A 20,406-nucleotide genomic window follows, 5' to 3' on the forward strand; every position below is an offset into this window, starting at 1 on the left:
TAAGATTTTTATAGCGACGTTGGGTAATACTACTTTGTTTACTATATAGGGGCAGCAGTGCTGCTGAAGAAGAAAAAGAAAGGTTTCTTTTCTATTTCAGTAAGGAACGCGTGTGCCTATATTTTTGTTCAATGGTATTTTATTTTATATTATTTTTTGCTTTTGTTACATAACTCGATATTATTATTTGACTCTGAACTCTACAGGAACGTGAACGTGAAATCCAAATTTACTCTGGTTACAGGATCACTATAGTGAATCCACTACAGTGAAAGAAAAAAATCAATACAACTCAAAATTTAGTTAAAAGTAATCATAAAACAGGTAGTTTATATTTACTGTGCGTGTTCTTTTTATATGAACATTCCAGCGACCCCCGGAGAACGACGGAAAGGTTAAAGCGAGGTAAAAAAAACGATATAAAAAAAGTTATAGAGTTGTATGCAACCACCACGACCGAGCACGATTACATTAAAAATGAAATAATTCAAAGGTTCCCATAATAAATACAAAAATAAAGATGATGGTAGATGCTCTAAACTGTGACAAATTACAAACTTACTCTCTCCGAACGTTAAGGTTTTTTTTGCGAATGATCGAATTGACTATTAGATTTTTTTCAGAACAGTTGTTTCTATTCTATTTTGATGCCTTCTACAAGTTTTTACATTTTAAAGTTTTTGAAAAATATCCTTTAAATGAAAGTCAATTATGATGATTTCAAAGTTACTTAAAAGGTCAATTTTGGATACGAACAAGCTCATGATATAAACTTGGACAAATGAAACGATTTTATATCATAATAATTTTCAAGAAAGAGAAAGCATAAACTTATTCATTTTAAAAACATAGATTTAAGAGAAGATTCTGTATATTTTGATCGAAAAACGTGAATGTGAAAAATGTGAAAAACCGTAAATCAACGAACTAAGTATGGTAACAGAGGTGTTTTCGTCCACTAAAGCATTTATATGATTTTGGCTCCCTTTGTAAAAATATCAACCAAATGTTGTAATATCTTTGAAAACCCTTCCGCATTAGGAAATTTAATGTGATTAGCACCAAATTGATACAACACGGGTTTACTTAAACCCATAGAGTTTGTTAGGTTGGCCAAAATATATGAAGTGGTTAAAATACCTCTGTTACTCTAATAGTGCATTTTTAATGATCCTTAGTTAAAAAGCAGCGATAATTTTCGGTAAGTGTCAATCGCCGATATATCAAAATTGGCCTGGTAGTTACCGGAGAATCAAAATAAACAGTTAACTGGCATATACTTAAGTGAACACCATTGATCCATAAACAAATGACTGAATTATAAGCGTTCAAAATTATGACAGAAAATGGTTACGCGTTTCGTTTTGTATTTCTTAAATTAACACCCTACCTCGTATAGTGAGAGTTAGGCATTTTTGATGCCAAATACATTCCAGAGAGTAAATTCTTTACCTATTTTAGATGCATGGGCATTAAAATAACTCCGTTTCCCTGTACCGCTGGCTGCAATCACTGGGCATCGATTAGCTGCAGAGATGCCTGGTCTGCAGATTTGTCTGAAAATTTGAGGATATTTTAGAAAATGACTATTGAAAATCGAGTTTTTCGCAAACTTTCGTCAATATTTACGGGCTTTTAAAATGAGCGCGCCGTTTTTTTTTTGCTCATCAAGCCAGTTTTTTTGTGTCATACTTTATAGGGGAAAACCGCCCGTAGACATTTTTTCGGACTCACATACTTTTGCAATTTTACCTGGCATCTCTGCTTAGCTGTCATATTTTGTTTCCAGAACGTTCCATGCAAATTGTGTTTGTTGTGTGTTATGCTTTTCGGGTGATTTTCCACAGAAAATATTGTCAAACAGGTAAATAGAACGTATTATTTAAATCGGTAGTATCAAATATTTGAACACAAACTAGAAAAAAAACTTCAAATGATAAAAGAATTGTATTTATCATATTTTTCTGTTTGTTTTGTCATCAGTGCTCTGTAGCCATATCACGCATTAGCAAGCGACAGACAAAACTGAAGAATTTTTTGAAGGAAAGAAAATGGCCACTCCAGTCGGATATGGTCACCTGCTAGAATGCCCATACAACAAATCGCACAGAGTGCAGGCGACAGCCATGGCAAGACATCTGTTGAAGTGCCGTAAGATGTACCCAGACACACAGTTTGTCACCTGTCCGTTCAATCATGCTCACAAAATCGCTGAGCCCGAGCTAAAGATGCACACTGCCACCTGTGAGGATCGGGCAAATTTTGATATGTACAAATACTGCATAACCACGGCAGCGTCCACCCAAGCCGGAGAGCCTCCGGAACCGGAACTCATATACAATAACGAGGACCCGATTGCACCCAAGAAAGTCCAAGATGACGATGACGAATGTTGGGATGATTTACGCATTCCCGCGTACAACCCTCAGGAATACTGCGCTACGGCAAAAATTATTCGCAAAGCTACACTAAAGACTCCTGCGGAAAAGCGGGTCTTCTATGAGCAGGAAACTCAGCGCCATAAGGAGCTGGATATTAAAATTAAGCAGGAAATTAAAGATAACGGAAGTAGTAGCTCGCGGTCCCGTTCACGATCAACATCACGTTCGCGTCGCTTCAGAACTAGACGATCCCGATCTCGTCGTAGATCTCCGTCTTTCACTCGTTCCAGACGGTCTCGGTCGAATTCTAGGAAATCTCTGTCGCCGAGTCCTGAACGCGAACGTAGGCGGACCCGTTCTCGTTCGGTAGAACGACGTAGCAATCGTAGACGCTCCCCTTCACCTGATTACAGACGGCAGCGAATGGCGCTTGATCGGTACGAACGGCAGTACGATCGGTCCGAATATCATCACTACCCTTCCCGGTACGACAGTTATTCACGGCCTCACGAATACGATCGCTATCCGCCACGGTACGACCGGCACACGCTAGCCAGCAGCTACGAAAGAGAACGACGTTTCGGTCGACGTGATTCACGAGATCTCGAAGACGAAGAGCACATCTACCGACGCGATCTCAGAGATTGAAGTTTGCAAAGAATCTACTCCATAATTGTTCATATTTTTAGTTGTACAAAAATTATTAATATTATGAATACATAAATTAGATGGAATCTAGCAGTCAACATCTATTTCTTAAATAAAGTGTGGCATTAGCATGAAGAAAAAAGTTTTTGATTTGAAACAAATTAAAAGAAATGCTTTCGTTGGACTGAAGGCTACAAAGGGTAAGTTTATTTTTCAACAATTAATTGATTTACACTGTCGATGGTTTGCCTGCATCATCTCCATTGCCGACTGACAATTTCTTTAAGCTATCTTCGAATTCAACGGGATCGATTTTACGCTTTGCATCGTCGTACGCCGGCGGGCCGATCAGTTCGACTACTTGGTCGTAGTTGAGGGTTTCTTTTGCGAGCAAAGCTTCGGCAAGCGTACGCAGCTTGTCAACATTTTCACGTAAAATCTGCTCCGTTCGCTCGTACGCCTCGGTGATCATCTGTCGTGCCTCGCGATCGATCACATTACCCAGATGTTTCGAGTAAGGTTTATCCGCATACGGATTTTCCTCGCTCTCCTCGGTGAACGAGATTGGGCCTACGGTGCCGTTCATGCCGAAGTATTTGATCTACAGTGGAAGGAAATATAATGATCAAATACAATAGAAAAATGACTACTATTCAAAGGCTTCGTACCTGTGCATATGCCATTTTGGTTACTTTTTCCAGATCATTCTGTGCTCCGGTGGTAATCCGATCGAATGTAATATTCTCGGCCGCCCGACCTCCTAGCGCCATGCACATCTTGTCGAACAGTTGCTCTTTGCTGTAAAGTTTCTGCTCCTTCGGGGTGTACTGGGCAAAACCGAGCGCCAAGCTGGTTCGAGGAACAATGGTCACCTTGAGTAGTACATCCGAGTTCGGTAGCAACCAACCGACTAACGCATGACCCGATTCGTGAAATGCGATTACGCGTCGTTCAGTTTGCGTCAGAGCGTGCGAGCGTTTTTCCGTTCCACCAACCAATCGCTCGACGGCATACTCCAAATTGGAAGTCGTTACTGTCTTCTGGCTAGAACGCGCTGCATGAAGTGCGGCTTCGTTACACACGTTAGCGATATCTGCTCCCGAGAAACCAGGCGTTAGCGTTGCTAACCGAGATGAATATTTTTCCGGGCCAGCTTCCAGAGCGATTCCAGAAAGGTGTTTTTCGAAAATTTCCTTCCGTTCTATCAAATTCGGAAGATCAATCAAAATGTGTCGGTCGAATCGTCCCGGGCGCAGTAGAGCTTTGTCCAGAATATCGGCCCGGTTTGTACTGGCCAGCATAAGAACACCTTCCTTGGAAGCCATGCCATCCATTTCGACAAGCAGTTGATTCAGTGTTTGTTCCGATTCTCCTGAACTAACTCCACTGAAGCTACCACCGCCATCCCGCTGTCTTCCAATTGCATCAATTTCATCGATATAAACTATACAAGGCGAACGTTTACCGGCCTCTTTGAAAAGGTCCCGCACACGAGCAGCTCCTAGACCTCCTATCATTTCAATAAACTCCGAGCCATTCATGCTCAAGAAAGGAACCTGTGCTTCGGTGGCCACCGCTTTCGCCAACAGTGTTTTACCACATCCGGGGGGACCCAGTAGCAGAGCGCCTTTGGGAACCTTTGCCCCTAGACGTTGATAACGTTCCGGTGCCTTCAAATAATCGATAAATTCTTTCACCTCAAGCTTAGCTTCCTGCAAACCAGCAACGTCTTTAAACCAAACTCCACGGCCACCTTCCACCGGATCCACCAGAGTAAATTTCGCTCGACCCATTTGCGTCTGAAAATCAGTAAACCACATCAGAAAGTAATATCAACCTAGCAGACAACCATTCACTCACAAAAGAATCCATACTGATCGGACCACGAATTCCCCGCATCCGGCTTAACAGCGCAATAATCACGCCGGTTGCAATCAGGGTAAACAAAATTTTACCACTGACATCACCACTACGTTCGAACTGTACCGAAACGCCATCCTTAATGCCCAAACGTTTCTCCACCAGGCGTAGCTTTTCCTCGAACTTGTTAACGTCCGCCACTGCCATGTGAAAGATGTTGGAATGCGTCCGTCTTCCTTTGATCACTGCACCTTCGTGAAGCAAAATCGTTACCATCTCCATGTCGGGATGAACCACAACCTCCTTTACCTCTCCCACTGCCAGCATATGATGGACAAACTCATGCCAACTGACGTACCGGGTGGTGGTTTCCGGTCGGTTTCTGTTCGGGACTACCATCGTCAGAAACGCCACTAGCGCGTAGATTGTAATCATCCAAACTAGCGTTTTTGTCACCACTGACATCATCTTCTCTTTGTCGTCGTTATCTTTTTTACCGTCTCCCGAGGGAGGACGGTTCGAACCTCCGGCAGCATTGTTGTTCCGTTGCTGTTGTTTACTTTCCGCCGAACTATGAATCCTTCGAGTTAGAATGTGGTGCGGAATTCCATACGAACGAGAAAATAACCGTACGATAGCCCGACACTCATTGTTGAATTGATTTAGCTTGTGCAGACTAATGCATGGTGATCTAACTGACAAACTCGGACGAATCCGGTGATCAATTGCAACAGTTCCGGAGGTAAAGGTTCTAAGCGCCGATCCCAGCGTACGTGAACTGACTAAGCGACTCGCAAGTAGGTGTTTGCAGGATTCCAGTCGAAACATTTTTGTGTGAGAACCAAAGCATTATCTGGAAAAATTAGCTTAGATTTTTTAGCATTTGAGATTTTCTTTCGGATAACATACATTTTACCAGTAACTGTTGCCGTGTTATGAAATTCGGGATTCGGCTAAGTGACGAAGTAGACGAAAAGCGAGGAATAGTTCACAATCCACTTTGTTGTGACGTTTGGAAACCAAGGATGCCAGGTCATTTTTTTACATAAATCTGTTTACACCGCAAGTAAAGTGACTATAATCAGAGTGGCGACAGCTGTTCGTTTGGAATGACAGCTACCAGTTCCAAACGAGCAAACGATCTGTCAATTCAATGTAAAGCTAATGGAATGAATGGAATGTTTTTAATTGTTGCCAGCATTACGGATGAGATGTCGTCACTCTGGTTATAGGCCTTATAGGCACTCTAACCGCAAGAATCAGCTGGGCAAAACTCAGCAGTTTTTCAAAGTAGGGTGAATCGTACATAAGTAAACGAATTGAGTTTCCCTTTCGTACGAATAAACCACGTTTTTTTTATGTGGAACACATCTTTATTTCCTATACAGGGATGCAAATTAGAAATTCAAGGGTAAATACAGGTACAAATGTGGTCAACTTTTGAACACTTACACCTAAGTCAGTTTAGTTTCAATTAGCAATATTATTTCATCAATTGATTGGAAATATTTCCACGTAGTGATTTAAATGTTCATAGCCATATATTTTTAATTGTGTATCATTGAAATGTGGATTTATAGCTACCAGTGTCCTATTTTGTCTGCTAAAAATCTCCGGCATACCGGATTTCCCTGCCATAGTCGACGGTTTTGAAAGAGTAAGCGATATATCAATGGGAAAGCATCGCTCTGATTGGTCAATCGATTCAAAAGCGACGTTGTTGGAAGAGCACGCGAGTCTATAAATACAAGCGAAATTATAGCTAACGTTTCAGTGAAGTTGATCGAGATAGCTGACACCCTAAAGATATCAAAGGAACGTGTTGGACATATTATTCACGAATATTTGGATATGAGAAAGCTTTGTGCAAAATGGGTGCCGCGTGAGCTCACAATCGATCAAAAACAACAACGAATTGATGATTCTGAGAAGTGTTTGGAGCTGTTATATCGAAATAAAACCGATTTTTTTCGTCGATATATAACAATGGGCGAAACATGGCTCCATCACTTCACTCCGGAGTCCAATCGACAGTCAGCTGAGTGGAGCACGCGATGAACTGAACCCAAAGCGTGGAAAGACTCAACAATCGGCCGGTGAGGTGATGGCGTCTGTATTTTGGGATTCGCATGGTATAATTTTCATCGACTACCTTGAAAAGGGAAAAACCATCCACAGTGACTATTATATAGCGTTATTAGAGCGTTTGAAGGACGAAATTTAAAAAAAAAAAACGGCCTCATTTGAAGAAGAAAAAAGTTTTGTTTCAATGCACCGTGTCACAAGTCGATGAAAACCTGAAATTGAACGAATTGGGCTTCGAATTGCTCCCTCATCCACCGTATTCTCCAGTGACTTTTTCCTGTTCTCAGACCTCAAGAGAATGCTCGATGGTAAAAAAAATTAGAAGCAATGAAGAGGTAATCGCTGAAACTGAGGCCTATTTTGAGGCAAAGGACAAATCGTACTACAAAAATGGTATCGAAAAGTTGGAAGATCGCTATAATCCCTGTATCGCCTCTGATGGCAATTATGTTGAATAATAAAAACGAATTTTGGCAAAAAAATGTGTGTTTCTATTAAACGATACGAACTTTTCAGCCGAACTGTTACATTATTTCGCTAACGTCTCTACTGGACAAGAGTTTATGAGAGTTTAGCCTCAATGATGTACTTTTGCTCGAATCTCTACTTTCGATATTTCAGTCATTTACCTTTTCCGAATCCTATTTTCGTTGAGTAAAGCTTAGCTGATAATTGTAATTATTTGTAGGCAATAGACTTCTATAAAAAATATAATGTATTCAGATTTATTTATAGTGACTACTTCACACTATTACCTTTTTATAAGACGAACTTATATTTCGTAAACGATATTCTTGTGACTAAAAAGCCTACATAACTATAATGAAATTCTTCATACTTGCCTTTGATCATAAGATTTCCTTCCACCGTAGATCGAATACTTCGGTATTAAGTACATCATATGCCTAACCTTGTTAACCGAGGAAAATCTTTGACGCTTGCCGAAGCATTGCTGGTAAACGAGACCCTCAACTACTACCAAGTAGTCGGACTGATCGGTCCTCCGGCGTACGACGATTAATCGGCAGTGTAAATCAATAAATTGTTCAGAAATAAACTTACCCTTTGTAGCCTTTAGTGCAACGATTTGTTCAAAATCAAAAACGATTTTTTTTTCATGCAAATGCCATACTTTATTTGAGGAATAGTTGTAAACTGCTAGATTCCATCTGAGCTATAATCGTTTATCATGATCTTGAATTTTCACTCATTAAACAGAGAAGTTACTCTAAAAGAATACATTCATAATAATAATTAATGTAACACTAAAAAAAAATGAACAGTTTTAATGTAGATTCCATGACAAGTTCAATCTCTGAAATCGCGTCGGTAGATGTGCTCCTCGTCTTCGAGATCTCGTGAATCACGTCGACCGAATCGTCGTTCTCTTTCGTAGCTGTTGGCTAACGTGTACCGGTCGTATTGGTCGTAGCGTGGTGGATAGCGGTCGTACTCGTAAGGCCGTGAATAACTGTCGTACCGGGAAGGATAGTGATGATATTCGGACCGATCGTACTGCCGTGTGCAATAATCCCGTTCGTACCGATCAAGTGCCATTCGCTGCCGTCTGTAATCAGGCGAAGGGGAGCGTCTACGAATGGTGCGCCGTTCTACCGAACGAGAACGGGTGCGTCTGTGTTTGCGTTCAGGACTCGGCGACAGAGATTTCCTAGAATTCGATCGAGACCGTCTGGAACGAGTGGAAAACGGAGATCTACGACGAGATCGAGATCGCTTAGTTCTGAAACGACGCGAACGTGATGTTGATCGTGATTTTGAACGGGACCGCGAGCTACTACTTTCGTTATCTTCAATTTCCTGCTTGATTTTGACATCCAGTTCCTTATGTCGCTGGGTTTCCTGTTCATAGAAGACCCGTTTTTCCGCAGGAGTCTTTAGTGTAGCTTTGCGAATAATTTTTGCCGTAGCGCAGTATTCCTGAGGGTTGTACGCGGGAATGCGTAAATCATCCCAACATTCGTCATCGTCATCTTGGATTTTCTTGGGTGCAATCGGGTCCTCGTTATTATATATGAGTTCTGGTTCCTGAGGTTCACCGGCTTGGGTGGCTGCAGCCGTGGTTATGCAGTATTTGTACATATCAAAATTTGCCCGATCCTCACAGGTGGCAGTGTGCATCTTTAGCTCGGGCTCAGCAATTTTATGAGCATGATTGAACGGACAGGTGACAAACTGTGTGTCTGGGTACATCTTACGGCACTTGAACAGATGCCTTGCCATGGCTGTCGCCTGCACTCTGTGCGATTTGTTATATGGGCATTCTAGCAGATGACCGTATCCGACAGGAGTAGCCATTTTCTTTCTTTCAAAAATTTCTTCAAAGTTTTGTCTGTCGCTTGTTAGTTCGTGATATAGCTACAGAGCACTGATGAAAAAATAAAACAGAAAAATTCCTATACCATTTTAAATATTTTTTGTTTGTAACCAAATATTTGATACAGCCGAAATAAATATTACTTTCCACTTACCTGTTTTATGATATTTTCTGCAGATAATCACCCGAGTAGCATAGAAAGCATAACACACAACAAACACGTTTGGCAGGGGACGTTCGGGAAACAAATGACAACTATGCGATGCCCAGTGATTGCTTACGAGACAGGGAGGAGAATTTGGTTTATACCCACGCAGCAAAATGAAGGCAGAGATTTAACTCGCAGAATGTTCATGTGAAAAGAACCTACACTTTTACCAGCTGCTACCTAGTTTTTGCTAGAAACTTACCCAAAATCAACCATAGCACTTCTCTGCATTTTTAATATTTCTCGATGAACATTAGAAAAGGTCCCAAGTGCAAGTGACTCTTTCTCTTTCAATTATTACGGCAAATTCCAGTAATTTCCAACAAATTCTACAGTGCATATCGAAAGTTGATGGTTTTTGCTATACTCCTATGTGAAGTGTTAGATGGAAAGATTGCTGATTGGACCGTAATACTCGAAAGAGAAAGTAAACAAAGAGAAACTGTCATTTGCACTCAGGACCTTTTCTCGTGTTTGTCTTCATTTAACATATTACATGAACCATACTAACGAGTGATGACCTTAACATTTAGGTAAATGTAGATTACTAAAGTGTTGCCATGACAACTTTGGTAATGTTCACTACCTACATTTTTTTCTGTCTAATATCACTCGATTGTCAGTATATAAATCAATAGGTGGCAATTCAAACATAGGTGAATTCGATAAATTGGCTACTGATATTTATAAAATTTACCTGGTTGTTGCATATGGCAATTTGCAGATAGCCTTTTGGTTCAGTGTAACATAAATGTCAAAATGTAGAGAGTAGTGAAATAAACGGCGAGAAGCTGGCATTCTTGTTCAGACATTGGAGACGTACTGACTTAAAACTGGTGAGCTATATTTTAAAGAAAACTCCGAAGATTCCCTTATCCTTTCCGGCTGGTGATTGTCACGCGAGAAGCCTAGTTAATCGGTTCTGGATAGCTGGAGTACTGAAGATAACCGTTAGGTAAGATAAAGTTTAAAGGATAGCTTTCTCACGCTCTCCTGACTTTACAGTGGCGACGAGGATATCGGTTAAATAAGTTTTGTTGGTTTCAACGAAATATTAGCCTAGGAGGTATTAAGGGCAACGAAAGTTTTCTCCCGTGTAAAGCTTTTATTTTTCCGGCTAAATAAAGTGTTCGCTCGAAATCGTCGGTAAGATTTTCCGATACACGTAAGTAAGCTGGTGCGGAAGATCTACATAATAAAGATAAACGCCATTTTATTCAGTGGCGTTGGTTTCATTCTTTTGTTTGCATTTTTAACAAAGGATTTATTGTAAAGACAATTGTATTAAGAGTGTTTCTTTTTAGGTTGTGCTTTGTTCAACGATTGATATAAAAGCAAACAAAAACGCCAAAGGGTGGATAAAAAAAAAGTGTCATCTTTACGAAATTTCGGAAGCATTCCTTTTGGCTAACTGCCAAAAAAAGAGAAGCTAAACCGTGTGTCATCAAGGCTGTGTACGATTCGGCGATTGATATAAAAACTAAATTTGGACGCCAAAGGGTGATTAAAGAAGAATTGTGCTGCTTATCATAAATCCTGGACGCGAAGTAATCTCTGGTGGCTAATTGGCAGCATAATCAAGTCGACGATTATCGAGGTGAGCCCACGTTGGTTTTTTTTATTATAATTATTGAATATTCATTTCAAAAAGTGAAAACGTATTTGCATATATATATATATATATATATATATATATATATATATATATATATATATATATATATATATATATATATATATATATATATATATATATATATATATATATATATATATATATATATATATATATATATATATATATATATATATATATATATATATATATATATATATAAAATTTAACTGTTTTAGTTTTGCCCTTGATTAAAATTTTATTTTCATGGCTCAAATGAGTATCACAATCGAGCCATTCCGTAAAGGATGTTCCTTTACAGAATGGGCCGAGCGTCTGGATTATTTTTTTATTGTAAATAAGGTGCCGGAGGCCGACAAAAAGGCGCATTTTATCGCATTGTCTGGGCCAGCCGTTTACACAGAATTAAAATTAATTTATCCTAACGGCAATTTAAATGAAGCAACGTTTACCGATATTATTTCGAAGTTAAAATCCCGATTTGATAAGACAGAATCGGATTTAATACAAAGGTTGAAGTTTAATAATAGATCGCAGCAACCAAATGAATCCTTGGAGGATTTTGTGCTAGCTTTAAAGCTGCAAGCCGAGTTTTGCGCTTTCGGAAATTTCAAAGAAGCGGCCATTATCGACAGAATTATTTCGGGAGTTCGGGATAATGGTTTGCGGAAAAAGTTGATAAATGAAAATATGCCATCTCTCGAGGCAACTGGGCGATTTTTGACAACTTGGGAGATGGCAGATACAAATGCAAAAAAGTTTCGCGGTCAATTCACCGACTGATCACGATCGTATTGCATCTCATAATACATCATTTACGGGTGGATCTCAATTAAATAAACTCAAGCATGTATACGAGCTGGCAATGAAATACAATAACCCCACCAATGAGCATAAATATGAGTCTCCGCGTGGTAACGTGAAAAGTAGATTGGGATACAATCATCAAAAAAAATTTCCATATAATAAAGAAAGCCGATTCACACCAGCAGAGTGGCATGATAGGAAGGATAGAAGAAGACCGGATTATTCACAGATGATATGCGATTTCTGTGGTTTAAAAGGACACATAAAGCGGAAATGCTTCAAGCTGAAGAATTCACAGCGCGGAACGGTAAGATTCGTCGACGGATATGAACAAGCCGGACCCAGCCAAGGGTCTAATTTGGACGAGATTTTTAGCAGGATGCGAGCAGGTGATACAAAAAGCGATGAGGAAGATCGTGACACAGGTGATATTTATTGGTATTGAACAGAATATTGTGCAGATCGAGATAGATTGCGGTTCGTCGGTTTCGGTTATGAGCAAGGCTCAATATTATTCTTCTTTTACGAATATACTTTCTAAATGTTACAAACAATTGATCGTCGTTAATGGGGATAAATTGAAAATTGAGGGAGAAGCGGATGTTCTGGTAAAAGTAAAAAATAAGCAAGCTAAACTGAAATTATTGATTTTAGATTGCGATAATAACTTTATTCCCTTATTTGGAAGGTCGCGGTTGGATGTATTTTTCTCTAATTGGAGAAGTTTTTTTTTCAAACAATGAAAATGTCAACAATATAATTAATATCGACGCAGGAGAAATCACCACACAATTAAAAGAAAAATTTAGGGATGTTTTTATGAAAGATTTTTCTGCACCTATTAAAGGTTTTGAAGCAGATCTGATTTTGAAAGAGGAAACCCCAATTTTTAAAAAATCCTACGAAGTCCCATACAGATTGAGAGACAAAGTTGTGGAATATTTGAACAAATTAGAGAAGGAAAATGTCATTACCCCATTAAAGACTAGTGAATGGGCATCCCCTGTTGTAGTTGTAATGAAAAAGAACAATGAAATAAGATTAGTCATCGATTGCAAAGTATCTATAAATAAATTGATCATTCCCAACACATATCCTTTGCCGACTGCACAGGATATATTTGCAAGTCTGGCAGGATGTAAAGTATTTTGCTCGTTAGATCTAGAAGGAGCATACACCCAATTATCTCTGTCTAAAAGAAGTAGAAAATTCATGGTTATAAATACACCTTGCCTTTACACATATAACAGATTGCCACAGGGGGCTTCTTCTAGCTCTTCGATATTTCAACAAGTGATGGACCAGGTTTTGAATGGAATAGGAAATGTCCGTTGCTACCTGGATGATGTGTTAATAGCGGGTAAAGATCTCGATGACTGTAAAGAAAAGCTTTATTTAGTATTAGAAAGGTTATCCTTGATAAATATAAAGGTTAATTGGGAGAAATGTAATTTTTTTGTAACAAAATTACCGTTTTTAGGGCACATTATTAGTGACGAAGGATTGTTACCTTGTCCTGATAAAATTTTAACGATACAGAAGGCGAAAGTTCCACGAAATGAGACGGAACTCAAATCTTTTTTGGGTTTAATTAATTATTATAATAAATTTCTGCCTAGGTTGTCTTCTAAATTATTTCATTTGTACAATCTGTTAAAATCTAATGTAAAGTTTATTTGGGACGAAAACTGTGATAAAGCATTTCATGAAAGCAAAAAGATGATATTAAATGCAAAATTGTTAGAATACTTTGACCCCACAAAACCTATAGCGATAGTGACGGACGCGTCTGGCTATGGGTTGGGGGGAGTAATGGCTCATATTGTTGATGGCATTGAAAAACCTGTATGTTTTACCTTTTTCCTTAAATTCTGCACAAAACAACTATCCTATTCTCCACTTAGAAGCTCTTGCATTAGTATGCACTATAAAGAAATTTCACAAGTTCCTTTATGGGAAAAAGTTTTTGGTTTATACAGACCACAAACCTCTAGTGGGAATTTTTGGTAAAACGGGCAAAAACTCGATATATGTTACTAGATTACAAAGGTTTGTTTTAGAATTATCAATTTACGATTTCGAAATTCAATATCGACCATCTTCTAAAATGGGAAACGCTGACTTCTGTTCAAGATTTCCGTTAGATGAAAAGGTACCTAAGGAATTGGATGAAGAATTGATTAGAAATATTAATTTTTGGAGGGGAAATCCCCATTGATGCAATGATGATAGCCAATATAACGAAAACTGACGATTTCCTAAATGAAATAATAAAATATATGAGAAATGGTTGGCCAGAGAAAATCAACAAACGCCTTGTTAATGTATTTTCCAATAAGCACGATTTGGAAATAGTTGACGAGTGTTTATTGTACCAAGACAGGGTAGTTATACCGCAGAAATTACAAGGAGAGACTTTGAAACTTTTACACGCTAACCATGCAGGCATTGTGAAAATGAAGCAATTGGCTAGAAAGTGTGTTTATTGGTTTGGGATCAATTCTGACATAGAAAAATATGTAGCGAGTTGTGATGTTTGCAACAGTATGGCTATCGTATATAAACCTACTATAGAGTCTAATTGGACACCTACCACGAAACCATTTAGCAGAATACACATAGATTTCTTTCATTTTTCATCCCATACATTTCTTTTGATAGTGGACAGTTTCTCAAAGTGGGTGGAAGTAGAGTGGATGAAGAGGGGCACGGATTGTGCTAAGGTAATCCAGAAATTGATATCATTTTTTGCACGTTTTGGGCTGCCAGACGTGTTAGTATCAGATGGTGGCCCGCCTTTCAATTCCCATAAGTTTGTTGAGTTTTTGGAAAAACAGGGTATCAAGGTCATGAAAAATCCTCCATACCATCCTCAGAGTAATGGGCAGGCAGAAAGACTTGTAAGAACAGTCAAAGAAGTCTTGAAGAAGTTCCTAATGGAGCCAATATATTCGAATGTGGGGCTAGAAGAGTTAATAAGCATTTTTTAATTAATTATAAAAATAACAGCATGACGAATGACGGCAAATTCCCGTCTGAAAAAATATTTTCCTACTCACCAAAGACTTTATTGGACCTTTTACACCCAAAAAAGCATTACAAACAAAATATACTAAAGCACGTTATCCCTTACGATGATGAAGTTAACGGTCCAAAGGTTAATACTAATAAAAAAGATCCCTTGGATGAACTGATAGCGGGAGACGTAGTTTGGTATAAAAACCACGATCCCCGCAATCAGTTCAGATGGTTGAAAGCAACGTTTATTAAAAGGTATTCTCATCATACATTTCAGGTTGCAATTGGAAGCGTGATGCTCATGGCACATCGAACGCAGCTAAGGATAGCCAATAATGATGGGCTTGAACGACCAAACGTTACAATATCGATGAGTTCCCCTAACATTTATGACGGGAAGGATGACGAGCCCTTCTTGGGGTTCCCAGAGGTTCCTCGAGTTAAAACGAATAAAAAGAGAAAATTGGTGACAGTGGAGTCGGCGGTTGTCGGCCAAAGGCGTTCGAAAAGGATACGGTTGGCAAAGGTTGACCGAGATATTGTTTACAATTAGTAGTATGTAAGACAAACGATTTACAATTGAAATATCTTAGATTTAGTAGTTATTTTTATATAGATTGAATTAATTTGTTTGAAATTGCATATAATAGATTAGTCTTCTTATAGAAGGGAGAGCTGTTGCATATGGCAATTTGCAGATAGCCTTTTGGTTCAGTGTAACATAAATGTCAAAATGTAGAGAGTAGTGAAATAAACGGCGAGAAGCTGGCATTCTTGTTCAGACATTGGAGACGTACTGACTTAAAACTGGTGAGCTATATTTTAAAGAAAACTCCGAAGATTCCCTTATCCTTTCCGGCTGGTGATTGTCACGCGAGAAGCCTAGTTAATCGGTTCTGGATAGCTGGAGTACTGAAGATAACCGTTAGGTAAGATAAAGTTTAGAGGATAGCTTTCTCACGCTCTCCTGACTTTACACTTGTGATATCTTAAAAAATAGTGATACACGCTTCCATAAAAAGTATTTAAATTTTATTCCACTTGTATGATTTCCATAAGATACCGAACAACATGCGTATAAATTTAATTGATTCGCCTTATGATTTTTATATATGTTACTAGTATTAAAAATAATAGAACTAATGCTAAGGAAATATTATAAATGGCTAGCGTTGTGGTTGGCGGCCTCGAACTGATTGCAGATTTGCTCACAGAACATTTTTGAAGCTACATAACCTACAAATAAATTGAGCCTAATACTAAATACTAATTTTCCTAAACCACAAAATTACAGGTGCATGACTCAAAACAGTTCACTTGGTTCATGGGACGATTGTTGCCGACGAGCCTGGAAGAAATCTTTTCCAACACAGTACCGGCCACCAACACCACCAAGGACCTGTAACAACCAAAGTTCAGTATCTCCTTGAACCCGTTGTTGATACTAAGTAGGCTACAACTTCTTGAGCAATCCATTATCGGTGAACAAGAAATAAAAATAATATTCCTAAAAAACTTAAATGAACTTACTTACTCTAATGGTGCACATCTCGTCTCCGGAACATGAGTGACGAATTGTAGATTTCCAGGATACCCGATCTTGAGCCACCGTTTTCCAATCGCTCTGTACTTCCGATTTCGCAAGTGCCTAGTGGCAAACACTTGAAGTCACTTTACCTAAAATAATTAATTCAACGAAGCCTTTAAATTGGTTGGAAAGTGCTGAAAATTAGGTAGTTTTGCGGTTCCGTGAAAACAATACCAAATAACTATTTTACTAGTGCGATCCTATCAATTTCTTGACAAATAATTTCACAATAAATTCAATTTGAACAATTAATTGTAAATGATCCGTCTTAAGATAAAGTTGATAATTGCTGCCCTTTAAATGCACAAACTTTTAAGTTGAAATAAATCAACTTTAATTTAATTATTTCAACTAACGCTTTTATTTGTTGGGATCGAACATTTTTAAGTGTTTTTAAGAATAAAATTATTTCTTTCAAACTAATTTGCAAGGTAATTTTTGATACTACTTTTTTTTCAATTTATATTCGTTTTCAAATATTTAAGAATCAAGTTTTCGACTGATATCGCAAGCTTTGCAAACACTTTGCACTTTTGTCGCGAGGCGATCGAATTATCCACATACCAAAGTCAAGTACTGGTATTTAATTTTTTATGATATCCAACGATTCGGTGCTCCACCAGTCTGGTCAAGATAGAGATACTGAATGAACAACTCTGATATCCTTACGCAGGGCTTAGCAAAACTGATGTCACAAAATTTTTATTGAAATCATCCATAATTGATGGTTTATGGTTTCAAAAAGCCGATCTAGATATGGCAATGACAAACAATGTATTATTGTGTTCTTAAATTCGATAGGAATATTCCGAGAATGAAAACGCACGGAGCTGCAAAAAGTGTTTTTTGTTACTCAAATGTTTGAAAATTCAACGCTCCAATGAAAATTCAAATTACTCCAATGAACGAATAAATGTACAGTAAATTTTACTCAAATTCATACTTAAATATTGATATATTTTCCAGTATATTGATTTGAGCAATTGTAGCTATAACCATAAGTTATGTTCAAAGAGCGTGCTGTTTGATCTCCTACTGAGCAACGGGCTCATTCATCGGACCAATTGTGCAACGTATTCGAAAAACGAAGGATTTCTTTTGAACGTTTTTTCTTACCGGGTTACCATAGGGCAATTCTCATCGTATTCACAGTGTTGGCATCATGATTAGAGGAAGAAATCAAATGAAATCAAAATATTCGTTTTCACTTTTATCGTAGGACCTGATTTAAAAGGAAACAAAATTGGGCGAAAACAATTTATTAATAGGTAGACCGGCCAAATCATCTTCTTCTAATGGCAGTCTACCTACAAATATTCCTTCAATGCCATTCGCTTCTTTAAATGAAGTCGATTTAGGCGATATAACTGAAAATAAAATGATCTACCTACAAGATCAACTTTTTCAAATGATCATCCAAATGAATTCGACTTCATCACTTTTTGAAGCATTTCAAATCGGATGGAAATTTGCAAATAATATTATAATGAATTTAAAATTTAACAGTGATGTTAAATAATTATTTGAATATTTTAAATTGGAATGCTCGATCTTTGAAATCGAGTGAAGATGAATTTTATAATTTTCTCAAAGTTCACAAAATTCATATTGCCATTGTGACAGAAACTTTTCTTAAACCAAATGTAAAATTGAAAAGTAATCCACATTATGTGGTTCATCGATTTGACAGGTTTACTGGAATTGGTGGTGGAGTTGCCATTTTTGTCCAACGGCAAATTAAACATCGAATTTTACCTTCTTTCAATACTAACGTTATTGAAAGCTTGGGAATCGAAGTTGAAACCATTCATGGAATTTATTTCATCGCTGGAGCATATTTGCCATTCCAATGCACCGGCGAACAATTAAATTTCTTTAAAGGCGATTTGAAAAAACTTACAAGATATCGATCGAAATTTTTCGTAATAGGGGACTTAAATGCTAAGCATGTCCAGTGGAATTGTAGGCAAAATAACAGTAATGGTAAAATACTTCATAATCAACTCTCAGCTGGTTACTTTACAGTTCTTCATCCCAGTAATCCTACTTGTTTCTCTTCCGTGAAAAACCCGTCTACAATTGATCTGGTTCTAACAGATCAGAGTCACATTTGTAGTGAACCGATTACTCATGCTGATTTTGACTCAGATCATCTTCCTGTAACATTCAGACTTTCCAACGAAGCTATAATTAATCCAATTAGTTCTATTTTCAACTATCATAGAGCAAATTGGTTGGATTACAGATCTCACATTGAAAATCATGTGGATCATGAAACTATTTTAGAAAATTCTGCGGATATCGACACAGCAATTGATAATTTGAATCATTATATTATCGAAGCTAGAAATCTTTCAGTTCCCAAAGCTCAAACTAAATTAAATTCTCCTATCATCGATGACAATCTTCAACTGCTCATTCGGTTGAAGAATGTTCGTCGACGACAATATCAACGTTCTCGTGATCCTGCTATGAAAAACATAGTTAAGGATTTACAAAAAGAAATTAAACATAGATTTACTCTTTTGCGAAATGAAAATTTCGCTAAAGAAGTTGAACAAATTAAACCATATTCTAAACCTTTCTGGAAACTTTCTAAGGTTCTTAAGAAACCTCAGAAACCAATTCCTGCTCTCAAGGAAGGAAATCAAATACTTCTTACAAATGGTGAAAAAGCTCAAAAGCTAGCTCAGCAGTTCGAGAGTGTCCACAATTTTAATTTAAACGTTGTGAGTCCTATTGAAAATGAAGTCTCACTGAAGTATGATCATATTTCAACCCAAGTGCTATCACACGATGACATTATTGAGACGAATTTTGATGAAATTAAATCAATTATTAGGAAACTCAAAAACATGAAGGCTCCTGGTAATGATGGAATTTTTAATATTCTTATTAAAAATCTTCCCGATGTTGCCTTGAGACTCCTGGTTAAAATTTTCAACAAGTGTTTTTCATTAGCTTACTTCCCAAAAAGATGGAAAAACGCTAAAGTAATTCCTATCCTAAAACCTGATAAAAACCCAGCAGAAACATCAAGTTATCGCCCAATTAGCTTACTTTCTTCTATCAGTAAACTTTTTGAAAAAATTATCTTGTTAAGAATGATGACTCATATAAATGAGAATTCAATTTTTTTACCAGAGCAGTTTGGATTTCGTCATGAACATTCAACTACTCATCAACTTGTCAGAGTAACGAACATGATAAAAACAAATAAATCTTCTGGGTTATCCACTGGAGTTGCTCTTCTAGACATAGAAAAGGCATTCGACAGTGTTTGGCACAAAGGTTTAATAGCAAAAATGTCTGATTTCCAGTTTCCTATTTATTTGATCAAAATGATTCAAAATTATTTAACTGATCGTACTCTTCAGGTTAGCTATCAGAATTGTAAATCTGAATTGCTACCCGTACGAGCCGGTGTTCCGCAGGGTTCGAGTGTAGCTCCAATCTTGTATAATATTTTCACTTCTGATCTTCCAAATCTACCCGTTGGTTGTCAGAAATCGCTATTCTGTGACGACACAAGTCTGTTAGCCACAGGTAGAAATCTAAGAGTGATCTGCAGTCGCCTACAAAGAAGTTTAAATATTTTCAGTGATTATCTGTCAAAATGGAAAATTAAACCAAATGCAGCAAAAACGCAATTAATTATCTTTCCTCACAAGCCAAGAGCTTCTTTTCATAAACCAAACAATAATCACATTCTCAAATTGAATGGCTTGGAATTGACATGGTCTGATCAAGCTAAATACTTCAGTTTAACGTATGACAAAAAACTCACTTTCAAGGATCACATTGAAGGAATCCAGGCAAAGTGTAATAAATATATTAAAT

At 37.8% G+C, this 20,406-nt stretch overlaps 3 protein-coding genes and 1 long non-coding RNA gene across 6 annotated transcripts; 2 read left to right on the plus strand and 2 right to left on the minus strand.

Annotated features, from left to right (window-relative positions):
* The first annotated feature begins 1,776 nt into the window (after positions 1-1,776).
* LOC131426577 (gametocyte-specific factor 1 homolog) lies at positions 1,777-3,158 on the plus strand. The gene is made up of 2 exons (XM_058589430.1): positions 1,777-1,864; positions 1,984-3,158. The coding sequence occupies exon 2, from the start codon at positions 2,052-2,054 to the stop codon at positions 3,027-3,029; it is 978 nt and encodes a 325-aa protein (XP_058445413.1). The 5' UTR covers positions 1,777-1,864; positions 1,984-2,051; the 3' UTR covers positions 3,030-3,158.
* A 45-nt stretch (positions 3,159-3,203) lies between these two features.
* On the minus strand, positions 3,204-5,900 carry LOC131426576 (paraplegin). Of its 2 annotated transcripts, none has more exons than XM_058589429.1 (4): positions 5,806-5,900; positions 4,890-5,742; positions 3,698-4,828; positions 3,204-3,630 (listed from the first exon to the last, which is right to left on the minus strand). In XM_058589429.1, exons 2-4 carry the CDS (start codon positions 5,715-5,717, stop codon positions 3,259-3,261), a joined length of 2,331 nt encoding a protein of 776 aa, XP_058445412.1. In that variant the 5' UTR covers positions 5,718-5,742; positions 5,806-5,900; the 3' UTR covers positions 3,204-3,258. The 2 variants fall into 2 exon arrangements, with proteins under 2 accessions (XP_058445412.1, XP_058445411.1); XM_058589428.1 differs by having other exon boundaries at positions 5,799-5,900.
* Positions 5,901-8,104: 2,204 nt separating this feature from the next.
* LOC131426578 (serine/arginine repetitive matrix protein 2-like) lies at positions 8,105-9,559 on the minus strand. 2 transcript variants are annotated; one of them, XM_058589432.1, is made up of 2 exons: positions 9,464-9,559; positions 8,105-9,360 (listed from the first exon to the last, which is right to left on the minus strand). In XM_058589432.1, exon 2 carries the CDS (start codon positions 9,288-9,290, stop codon positions 8,283-8,285), a length of 1,008 nt encoding a protein of 335 aa, XP_058445415.1. In that variant the 5' UTR covers positions 9,291-9,360; positions 9,464-9,559; the 3' UTR covers positions 8,105-8,282. The 2 variants fall into 2 exon arrangements, with proteins under 2 accessions (XP_058445415.1, XP_058445416.1); XM_058589433.1 differs by having other exon boundaries at positions 8,105-9,388; positions 9,464-9,547.
* A 666-nt stretch (positions 9,560-10,225) lies between these two features.
* LOC131426579 (uncharacterized) lies at positions 10,226-15,950 on the plus strand. Its single transcript, XR_009229107.1, has 3 exons — positions 10,226-10,472; positions 10,822-11,114; positions 15,256-15,950. It is a non-coding gene; the product is annotated as an uncharacterized LOC131426579 (long non-coding RNA).
* The last annotated feature ends 4,456 nt before the right edge of the window (positions 15,951-20,406 follow it).

Source organism: Malaya genurostris, chromosome 1 (assembly GCF_030247185.1).
Source record: "Malaya genurostris strain Urasoe2022 chromosome 1, Malgen_1.1, whole genome shotgun sequence".
NCBI classification, from domain to species: domain Eukaryota; kingdom Metazoa; phylum Arthropoda; class Insecta; order Diptera; family Culicidae; genus Malaya; species Malaya genurostris.